At 27.5% G+C, this 12,451-nt stretch overlaps 1 protein-coding gene across 1 annotated transcript; it reads right to left on the reverse strand.

Annotated features, from left to right (window-relative positions):
* Window positions 1-6,669: 6,669 nt before the first annotated feature.
* On the reverse strand, window positions 6,670-9,603 carry LOC135958671 (uncharacterized). Its single transcript, XM_065509563.1, has 2 exons — window positions 9,595-9,603; window positions 6,670-7,710 (listed from the first exon to the last, which is right to left on the reverse strand). Exons 1-2 carry the CDS (start codon window positions 9,601-9,603, stop codon window positions 6,670-6,672), a joined length of 1,050 nt encoding a protein of 349 aa, XP_065365635.1.
* Between the last annotated feature and the right edge of the window lie 2,848 nt (window positions 9,604-12,451).

A 12,451-nucleotide genomic window follows, 5' to 3' on the forward strand; every position in this document is an offset into this window, starting at 1 on the left:
GGTATTTATGTAGTCGTATCATTGCTTCAATCGTGCGTCCTCATATTATCGTATTTTTTCTTCAATTGTGGATGTATAAATTTTCGTATTTTCTCTTCAATCTCGGGTGTTTAAATAGTTGTTTTTTAGCTTCAATCTTGGGTCTTTAAATAGTGGTGTGTTTGCTTAAATCATGTACCTTTATATAGTCATATTTTAGATTTAATTGTGAATATTTATATATTTTAGCTTCAATCGTGGGACTTTTAATTGACATATTTCAGTTTTAATCTTGATTCTTTATGAAGTCGTATTTATTAGTAAAATTTTAGCTTCAATCTTTTGTTTTTAAATAGTCGTATTTTAGTTTTAATCGAGGATCTTTATATAGTCGTATCGCTGCTTCAATCGTGGGTCCTCTTATTATCGTATTTTTGCTTCAATTGTGGATGTTTAAATTTTCGTATTTTCTCTTCAATCTCAAGTGTTTAAATAGTTGTTATTTAGCTTCAATTATTGGTCTTTAAATAGTGGTGTGTTTGCTTAAATATATAGTTATATTTTAGTTTCAATCGTGGATATTTAAATAACCGTATCTTAGCTTAAATCGTGGGTCTTTTAATTGTCGTATCTCAGCTTCAATCTTGGGCCTTTTTTTCCACGTATTTTAGCTTCAATCGTGGATCTTTAAATAGACATATTTTTGTATTAATTGAGAGTCTTTAAATTGTCGTATTTTAGCTTCAATCATGGGTCTTTAAATAGTTGAATTTTAGCTTCACTCTTAAACCTTTATATAGCTTTACTTTAGCTTTAATAGCGATAGTTTAGCTTTCACTTTTTTGCCGACTGTGGTGCATTGAAAATGCGTAATGAAAAACAACTAAATGGCGACAATATAATTTTTTATATGCACAATCAGCTAGTCTTTTAACATTATTTGGCAACCTAAACAGAGTTCAGAGTACATTATCATATAAAGATACAATGCATAAATAACAACAGCAGCATGATGAGAAAAAGTGCAATTTAGTCAACGCAACTACTACTGGCTTTTGTTAAATAAACACAAATGCATGCGTCAAAACACTTACTCATAATATGCACTCGATTTTCTTTATATGTGGATGCAGAAAACAAAATGGAAAAAATCTGTCAACTAGAGGAATTAAGGAGTGTGTCGTTACAAAATATAACGCATGTCTTCTTAACTACTGCTGACAACACTTGATCGAAATATATTTGAGATATATGATAGATTTAAAAATCTTGATCAAAAAATATTTGAGATATATTGTAAATCTAAAAATCCTTGGTATTTTTAATATCCATTAAAAAGTTAATAAGTAACTAATGATTGAGAGGAAATCTAGAACAAGTAAATAGAAAACTGAAGCAAGAGAATAAAAGCAAATGGTAAAAAAGCTGTTCCAAAATTGTATTGAATGATAATGAATTATGACCTGAAGTTAGCTAAAGAAGATCACAGTAGTAAAAAATTCAAAGTATAGAGAGATAACTGGTACTAATAACAAGCCAAAAGAAAATATTGAAGATTTTGTTATTAAGGTTTCTTTAAATGCATTTTAAAATCACACTCTGCTACTTTTTGTCAGAACTTGAAAAGCGACCTAATGGGGGTTATAGGTTTAGGTGAGGATATACTAAAACCGTTTTCAAAGATTTTGAAACACCATCAAAATTTTGAGTTATTTTGAAAAAAAACTGTTTTAGGGTAGGTCGTAGTACTTTAGTATCTCTAACCCACACATTTTTAGACCGATTTCAAAATTTTAAACAATTATGGATAGACAAAGACTTAAGCTTTCATAAAATGTATGCATAAAATGTATATCGAAAAAACTGCTTAAGTTTTTATAAAAAGTTTCGTATTATTTTTTATTTTTATCGTAATTCTTCAAATTCAACAATAGTTATTTTAATTTTTTTCTATGAAAACCTCTTTTTCTTTTGCAAAGTTTTTTAAAGACAATTTTATATAGACAAAAACGAGATATTACTTGTTCAAAACGGTTTATATTTGCAAAAGTTATACAACTTTTTTCGATAAAAATTTCGAAAAAATTTACCTTGAAAATTTAAAATTTTACAATTTTGTTTTTGTATTTCACAGTACAACACATGATTTTGGGACTCAATTCTGACAATTGCACGTGAAAGTAGCCCCAAAAATAAGAACTTCTGCATCATTAGTTTTGTCAAGTTGGCTGCCGTATTAATTTAATGGCCATACGAATTTTTTTTCCTCAAGGTGGATTTTTATCACTTTTTCTATATTTTAGCACGGTTATATCTCGTATACCGTACGGAATATCTCTTTTGTGGCTGAAGCAAAGTTGTAGATAATTAATAGTAGAAAAAAAGTACCTTAAAAATCGCCAAAATGCCCATTTTTTAAATTTTTTAACCAATTTTTCACCTTTTTTGCTCAATAACTGGATTACAAATCCAGTTATGGACCGATCACCATGAAATTAGGTCGTGTGATTTGTGTCTATATAAAAGTTATTTATCATGAATTTTGTATGTATACCATAATTTTTCACAGATTTATGCAATTTAAAGTGATTTTCAGAAGCGTGTCTTATATGTGAGCTATGACTAATTATGGACCGATCATAAACAAATTCGGTACATATAATTTGTTCGGCCCAAGGACGAAAACTGTTGAAATTGGCTGAAATCGGTTCATTATTTCACCTAGCCCCCATACAAATGTCCTCCCGAAATTGGACTTTATCGGTCATAAATGTTTAATTTATATATGTATATACACAAATTTCGCTCCATATAAGTTTTATATATACAAAATTCATGTCAAAAAATTTTATTATGATCGGTCCATAATTATTCATAGCTCACATATAAGACCAGCTTCCGAAAATCACTTTAAAGTGAATAAATCTGTTAAAAATGATGGTATACATACAAAATTCATGATAAATAACTTCTATATAGACACAAATCACACGACCTAATTTCATGGTGATCAGTTCATAATTGCATTTGTAATCCAGCTATTGATCAAAAAAGGTGAAAAATTGTTAAAAAATTTAAAAAAAATGGGCATTTTTGCGATTTTTAAGGCACTGGATGCACCTTTTTCGGGTAGGTATGTTCCGTACTATTTTTCTACTATTCAATATCTATAACTTTGCTTCAGACACAAAAGAGATATTCCGTACGGTATACGAGATATAACCGTGCTAAAATATAGAAAAAGTGATAAAAATCCACTTTGAGGAAAAAAAATTCGTATGGCCATTAAATTAATACGGCAGCCAACTTGACAAAACTGATGATGCAGAAGTTCTTATTTTTGGGGCTACTTTCACGTGCAATTGTCAGAATTGAGTCCCAAAGCAATGAACTGAAAAATGTTGTACTGTGTTTTTTTGTGTTTTTTTATTCATATGCGCTGGGGGAGAAAATACTAAAAAATGTGTTAATGAAAAGTTGAATAACTTTTACAATTTTCATCCGATTTGAATAACTAAAACCATGTTTTGTTAAGAACTAAATTTTCTTTATACGTTGGAATAAATTTTTATAAGCTTTCATATCAAGAAAATTAATGAAAAGCGACTAAAATCAAAAAAGTTGATAAATTTTGTTTTTCTTTTAGATATTCTTAACAAAAATAATACTTATAACTCACAAAAGTATCAAAAAAAGCACGGCATTTTAAAGCGTAATTAGTTTTCTTTCCAATCACCTTAAACAATTTATTGTTGGACAAAAACTGACTGAGCTAAGATAAGTTGACGAACATCACTGAAATTGTTTTTTTTTAGAATAACTTCTAAATTTGTACATCGTAGCACCGTGTAGTTTATCTTTTTAGTAATATTTTGTCTGTGGTGCATTTAAAATACGTAATGAAAAGCAAATAAGTGGCTCCAAATTAATCTTTTTAATGTAATATCAGTTACTTATTTGGCAGCCTAAAGAGAGTTCAGAGCTAAGCTGCATTTAAAGCGACAATACATAAATAACGACAGCAGCAGGATAAGAAAAAGTACAATTTCGTCAACACAACTACTGGCTTTTGTTAAATAAACACAAAAGCACGCGTCAACACACTTAGTCATGATATGAACACGATTTTCTTTTCTAAGTGGAAAAACAAAACAAAATGTAGAAAAATTATCAACTAAAGGAAATAAGGAGTGCGTCATTATAAAAGATAACACCAGTTTTTTCTTAATAACTTCATTTGCTAATACTACAGCAGCCCATAATTCTTGATGAAAATCTATTTGAGATATAGGACAGATTTAAAAATTCTTGAAATGTTTAAAATTGTTTAGAAAGATCAGTAAGAATCTAATGATTGAGAGGAAAACTAGACAAAGTAAATATATACTTTCTTGCTATAGTTTCTTGAAATAAATTTCAAAATCATTATAAATGATTTATTTACTAAACATTTAACTCTTTTATTGACACACTCCTTAGTTTGTGTAAGTATTTTTGTTTGTATCACTAGTATACTCGTTTATTAAATGAAACGTGATTTAAATTAATGTCATAAAGTGTTAAGAAGAGCTCACACGTATCCAACCATATAAACTTTATACTAAACTCATGCACAAACAAAAAAAACAACTGCATTTTTCGTAGAATATCTGCAGGTTCTTATCTTAGTTGTTGTTATGCTGATCCTTAATAGCGAATAAAGCTTAAACAAAAATATAAAAGATTTACGTTTTTTTTTAAGAAAATAATATAATTGGCATAATCTATCAAATTTCTATCTATCTATATTATAGGAAAGTCAATTCAGCTTAATTGCACAGAGCTTGTTCTTTTAGACTACAATAGAAAACAATCACCGAGATATTTCTCCCGTAAAGTTTTGGGTTTTGCAAATACGATATTTTGGCAGTTAAGGCTCGATTCATTGCATTTTCAAGCAATACAAACAGCAGCAATGTATACAAAAGTATAGAATTTTCAAAACAAAAACCTTTTTTAATGTGTTTGTACATATTTTTCCTGCAAAGTTTTGTGTTTTGTAAATAAGATATTTACGCTGTTAAGGCTGGATTTATTGCATTTGTATTGCAGCAGTATCAACAGCAGCAACGTATACAAAAGAGTAGAATTTTGAATAAGAAAACAATCTTATTTAAGTGTTTTTAATGTGTTTGTGCAGTATATGTTTAAATTTTTTTATATTGTTGAGTGTGAGTCTCTGTAAATATACTTAAATATAATATAGTATAATTGCATTTAAGTATATCAGTTTTCTAAAGCAAAGTGTAAGTAGTTTAGTAAACTCATGCTCATATACAAATTTATACTGTAATAATAGCAAAAAACACAAACAATGTTATTATTTGCAATTACAAAGTCATATTATAGTTTTAACAACAATATCAAAATATTTATAAAGACAAGTATTTATGTATATTAAGAAAGAACAAAAATATAAGAATACATGCATTTTCATATGAATAGAAAGCTATTTACTTTTGATCTTATTATTAAAATACCAAATTGCGAAAATATTTTTACGTATTAATAAAATTATAATAAAAATCACTTACAAAATTATAGACAATGTGTGCACTGAATGAAAATGTTGAATAAAAATCTAAATTTCTTTGGAGGAATTTTTAAAATTTGGACTAACTTTAGCTTTTCATATTTTAAAATGTTGCTTCATTGTTTGATCATTGTATTTATTGACTTTGTGTGTTTTTAATAAACATTATTAGAAGTCTAAAAATAAACTTAAATATACGTCTTTGTGTGCCACTTGGACACACTGTAGCGCAAAATTTTGTTATTATAAAATATTAGTTTGAAACATTTTCTAAAAGCCAAACTTGTCTTTTATATATGTACCAAGTTGTGAATAGATTGGTTAAGTAATTTTAAAGTTATTTAAGTATTAACATTTTTTGGAAATTTGGTTCTACGGTGCGTATGATTATTATTAATTTAGAGGTAGTTTTGGATATTTTATTATAACTTTTTTGGTTTGAAGGGGAATTCAATTTTTGAAGTAGAAAAGTAAAACTAAATATCTAAAGATGCATCATATATGGTTTATAAGTTATATTTTTAAAGAAATTTTCCAAAAAAGTGTTCTGATTGAAAACATTTCATCTAAATAAAAAAATAAAAAAAAAATTGTTTTAATATTTTAACGAATTTCTAAATCTATTTACTTACGAAACTACTAATCTTAAGTAAAAACACAATAGATTTACTCTTTGTAAGAGTCAACAATGTAAATTTTTATCTTTATTAATAAATTAAACATTTTCGATACAGTTTTAGCAATATCAATTAATATAATCGATACTTTGAAACATCCCTCGTCATATATTGCCTATGCCAGCAGTAACATCTTCCTCCAAATTATTGTCGTTAATAATCCAATGCAGAAATTGGACCAAATTATTTATTTTTATAGTTGAAACAAGCAATCTAATAATTTTAAATAAGTATGTTTAACAACATCTCAGAACAGGCGGCAGCAAAGGCCCAGAAATAGCATCACCCAACAATGTAGGAGCTCCTGGATAAGGGTATATCCTCCTTAAGTAATTGAACACAGGCTCAGCCTCTGGTTCTTCCTTAACTGTAGGAGCTCGCGCAAGCCTTATTAGCACTTTCATTCATTTAAATTTACCATTGTCTGGACTTACGTTTCTTCTAAACTTCATCTGTGTTCTCAATATCAATGCTGGAGTCAAAGTAATTGTTAACTTCGGATTCAGTTTTGATATTATATGGTTTGCGGTTCTTCAAATTGAACAAACTGAAATGTGGTAAATTCTCAATGACTGTTACAATGTCCATATTATCTTGTAGTTCAGACTTTTCATCGGGATTAAATCGTGGAGAATTCTCTACTATGGTAGGCAAATGAAGTTGGCTAGAACCACGTACACGATGTTCTATTAAATCTTCCAAAGTTATATTACTGTGATCCAATTCATTAAATAAACTATTGCCAGTTTTATCGTCCTCCTTAAGTTCCAAAAAATCGATAGGATCATCTGCAATATCAAAAGAGGGTAAGACATTAAGGTTTTCGATGGTTGGATTTGTAGATGAAGGTAGAGAGAACGTTGTAGTAAAGCTTTTGTGAGAAATCGAAGGAGGATTATGATGTTTAATTTCATTGGTGATGGTAGAAGTTTCATTGTATTTTGCAGACTTAATTGTTTCTTCAGATAAATTTTCCAAATCAGAATCCTTCTCTATGTCGTTTCTTTCAGATGGAAGTGATTTCTTAAAGGAGTCTTCACTTGCAACAGGATTTTGATGTAAATTTTTTTGAATACTTTCTCGAATATCTTCAGTATATAGATCAAGATTGAGAGCGATATTTATGGTGCTGCTGCTGGCGGTTGTTGTCGAGATTATGGTGGTTGTTGTCATGGGTAAATTAATTGAAGTCGTTGTTCTCGTTGGGGTGGTGTAAGGTGTTGTTGTAGATGGGGTAGTGGTGGAAGTGGTGTAACGATATGTTGATCCACCAGCAACCATTGTTTTGGTAGAGGTGTTAACATCTCGTTTAGTAGATTTCCCAGTTATAGGCTTTGCTGTTAGCTTCTTCTCCTTCAAATTATTCACTTCTTTTAATTTTGCTACTTTAAAACTGGTTGAAATCTGCTTAAAGTTCAATTTAAATAATGGCTCCGAGTGCATGTTATCATCGTCCGCCAAAGAAGCGGCTGTTTGTAGCATCTGCAAATAAACAAATTGAGAATGTTCTTGAAAAAAGTTCTACTAACGTTCGAAAATATTAAGACATTTGAAATAATCGAATAAACCTTTAGAATCTTCTTGTTCATTAGATTTATTCACTAAAAACAAACAAAATATCAAGTTTTAGTTAATGTTTTTCCACAGTTTCTGATCAATGGAAAAAAGTAATTCAATAACAGAGTTGTAGACAATTAATTTTGTACACAATTCAAATTATTATTATTATAAACAATATCAACAAATCTATAACACAAACCTCAAATTATATTTCAACAAGGTTATCATTTCCATAACTAAAATCCCTATTTCAGTCTGTTGAACTTGTGTAAAATCTTCTACTAATTTCTTCAAGTTACTTCCATAATTATTACCTCTTAACTTGTTAATTATTATTCCGTATTTTCTCTTTTTATGCAGTTTTGTTAATTATTTTGTTTTTAGTTGTTAACTCTTCTTAACATTTAATCTTCTTATAAGTGTCCAACATCAACTTGTATTTTTAAGTTTTTTGTTGTGCTGACTTTTTTATCCAACATTATCTTTTTACCATTTTGTCCTTTGAAAATAGTATTGTCGTTATTATGATGATGGAGTCCATAATTAGCGTTGTTTACTATAATGTTGTTGGCATTGTGGTTTTTCAATTATTATTCTATCCTTCTGTTTTGTAATATGTATAATATTATCATAAATTTTGCTTTTTTCCTGCTTAATAATTTTGCAGAAGTAATTGAAAGAAAAAATATGTAATGAAAGTAAACAACTATTTCAAAATCTACTTGGAATACTGTTGAAATGGTTATTATAACATAAATATAAGTGAACTTATGTTAAAATAAAAAAACATGTTTAATCTTTTTATATTTGAAGAAGCTGAGTTTATTTTGCAGAATTTACTGTAAGAAGAAAAGGATAGATTATTTTGTATTTCTTTTGGTGAACATACTTAACTAAAAGAAATATTTTAATTAGTAAACGAAGAAGTTTATAAGTAAAACACTCCTAAACGTTTGATACCATATAGTATTTGTACTCGGGTTTAATTGTAGCTAAAATTAGCTGGCAACACTTTAAGTTCCACACTGACCTATTTCAAAACCTACCGAACAAGAAGTACTTTTTTATACATAAGGTACTTAAAAAGATACAACTCTTCATATATTTCTCACTTAATTGATATATATTTACTTAGTTATACTCTCATCATTCTAATGATGTTTTGTTCCAAATATAATTACATAGTTGTAGCAGTATCAATTGTGGCAGTTACATTTATTTTTCATTTTTCCAAGATAAATAATGAAAATATATTTTAAGCAACAATTACAAAATGTAGACGTTTAGAATGCATAGTAATTTGTGTAGTTCTTGCCACTTTTACACTTCAACTATTGACTTAATAAAGCAACATAAATAAAAGCTAGTACAGCCACAACTTATACTACCCAGCAGAAAAATTTTAACAAAGGTATACCTTATTTCATATCTATTTCTTAATTGTATTATAATATAATTACACTTTAATCTGATACAATATTTGATTGAAGTAAAAATCTCAAATCTCCTGTTTTTCAGCACTTCATTATTGACTAATTTATTCGAATTTAGAAGGGCATTTAAAATTAATAATAGTTATACATTCCATCAGATAAAAACAACATTGGCTGTCAGATTCTTTCAAATATATTGCTGGGTATATTTATTCATTCAAGTGCACTCTATAAATAACAACTATTTTCACACACTCTACTTCTTCACAACCCTTTATATTGTTTTTCTTTCTCATATACAAAAGCTCAAAGTTCTATAACAGCAATATATCACAAGCAACTATATAATACAAGCACCCACCCACCCACTCACACTCTTCATATTTATGCTCTCATTTTGGTTTGTTTATATTTTGCATACGCACTTTCATACACAAAGTCAAGTGCAGCAACAACTGCAGCACTAACAACAAAAACAAGTACTTTTGATGAATATTTAACATTGTAAACAGGAGTTACAAAAAATAAATAAACAAAAACAATTATGAAAAAACCACATAAATACAGTCATGGTTGTAGTAATGGAAACCATTTATTAAGGGTTTTTAAATAAAATAAATTTAAATACATTTAAAATAAAATAAATTGATAAATTACGTTTCCAATAACTAAATTCATTAACATATTTAATCTTCCATCGTCCTATTACAGCTTAGAATCCCTTCTATATAATAAATAGACATATGAAATATTACAAATCTTAATTAATTCTTTAAACAATTTAACTAAATAATAAAGTCCAACCAAAACCGGGTATCTTCAGCCCGAAACCAAACCTAATATTTGGCCAACAAATCATTAATCGGACTCAAGCGAAACTTTTCAAATGTAATAATTATTTGCGAAAACATTTTATTATTTTAATTTTATATGTTCAGCTCATTTTTAGGAGCCTTTCAGCAGCCACTTTTATTGTGGACTTCAGTAGTCTTATTTGTATATTATTTATTTATATTAAAAACTGGTTTTTCCTTTGAAATTCAATAGATCTATGTTTTTTATTATAGAACTTTCGGCATTTGGCAAAATTTTTGCGGAATTGTGTATTCTACTTTTTAGATAGAGTACTGTCGGACTCTACTAAATAGTAGATTGTGTGGAAATTGTACACATTAAAATATCATTATTTGTATGAGAATTAATAATAACGTAAACATTTTATTACAAAATCTTAAAAGTTCTGAAATTTTGGGTTCATTTTTCAGCATTTTTGATAAAATTTCTTTACTTGAACATATTTCTATTATTCGTTGATTTATTGGAATAATTATTAGTTTTTTTCATAAAGCAATCTGATTAATTTGTTTGATTAATAACAATAAAACATTATTTTTTGGAATTTTTTTTATTCGGTTTTTATTCGCATAACTAGCCGAATAATTTTGCGAAAAAAGAATCAGAAAAATTTTGAGAAATCTAAATATATTTAATCATTTAAAATTAAATTGAAAAAGTAAAATTTTTCCAAAAATTTGTTTCGGTATTTTATTCGAATAATTTTACAAATTTTGAGTAACATAATCTTAAAAATTCTAAAATTTTAACTTAATATGCAAAAATTATTTTTTTGAAACAATTTTCCAGAATTTTTTTATAATTATTCAGTCTTTATTCGGACATATTTCGATTATTCGTTTTTTTATTCGAATAATTATCATAATTATTATAATTATTTTTCATAAATAAATCTGATTAATTAATATAAAAATAAAGAATTATTTTTTGGGAAATCTGTTGTATTATATTCAACAAAACTCTGTTGTTTTTATACCCTTCAATTCCATGGGAAGGGTATATATAAGTTTGTCATTCCGTTTGCAATTTCTATATTTTTCATTTCCGACCCTATAAAGTATATATATTCTGGATCTTTATAGATAGCGGAGTCGATCAATGTCCGTCTTTCTGTCTGTCTGTTGAAATTAACTTTCCGAAGCCCCCAAGTAAGCCACATATCAATGGGTCAAAATTGAAAAAAATATTTTTTAACCCGAATTTTTTTTCACTTAAAATTTTTTTCGCTAAATATTATAAAAAAATTTAAAAAACCAAAAAAAAAATTTCAAATTTAAAAAAATAATTTTTTTTAAATTTAAAAAAAAACAATTCTTAAAAAATTATTTTCCAAAAAATTAAAAAACAACTTTGGAAATAAAAAATAAATTTGGTTTACCTAAAAATGTTTAAAATTTTTATTTTGAAGTATAATTTGGTGAAGGGTATATTAGATTCGGCACAACCGAATATATCTCTTTTACTTGTTTTAAGTACATATTTCCCATTCTCACTATTTCCTAATGTTCTATTGTTTAGTGGACAATTCTAACTACATATCAATTTTAATTAAATAATAATATTTTAAGCCAGATAAATTGGCTTGAATGAAAAGCTAAATTTGTTTGTTTAGGCAATAAAATCAATAGATCCCAAAGTGTATATGACACTACTAGCTAACCCGGTGCGCTTCGCCACCCCAATTTGAAGAAAGAAATAATACTGGCAAGTCTCACTTTGTGAATCTAATTGTAAATGTCTAATTTCATATTTCTGGGTCCATTATTATAGAAAATGCAAAATGTGTTCCTAATTTTAAATTTTTAGGTTTATTATTATAAAATATTCAAAAAGTACCATTGCAATAAGGAAATAGTACCATTGATTACCACTTTTAAATTCGCATTCACTAAACCATAACCCGTCAAGTTTGAATTTTAGATTTGTATATCATTTCCTATATTATCAACTAATTTTGTTTCTATAATACTTAAGATTTAATAAATTATCACAAAACCGAAACCGATCGGTTTTTAATTTTTTAAAACCGAAACCGCGGTTTTGAAATTCTTCGATGTTTTGGAAAATCTAGGTCCATTATTATAGGAAATTCAAAAAAGTACCATTAGAATATATAAAAAGTACCAAAAATCCCCCACTTGTGGTTTCCCACTCACTCGGGTCCATATAAGCTTAATTTCATGGCTTTAGGTTCATTGGTGAAGAAATTACAAAAAGTACCATTCGAATAAAGAAAAAGTACCAAAAAGTCTCCCATAGAATTCTAACTCACTTAGGACCATATATGTTTAATTTCATGTTTATAAGTCCATTGTTATAGAAAATTCAAAAAAGTACCATTAGAATATAGAAAAAGTACTAAAAAGTATACACTT

This window comes from Calliphora vicina, chromosome 4 (assembly GCF_958450345.1).
Source record: "Calliphora vicina chromosome 4, idCalVici1.1, whole genome shotgun sequence".
Classification (NCBI taxonomy): domain Eukaryota; kingdom Metazoa; phylum Arthropoda; class Insecta; order Diptera; family Calliphoridae; genus Calliphora; species Calliphora vicina.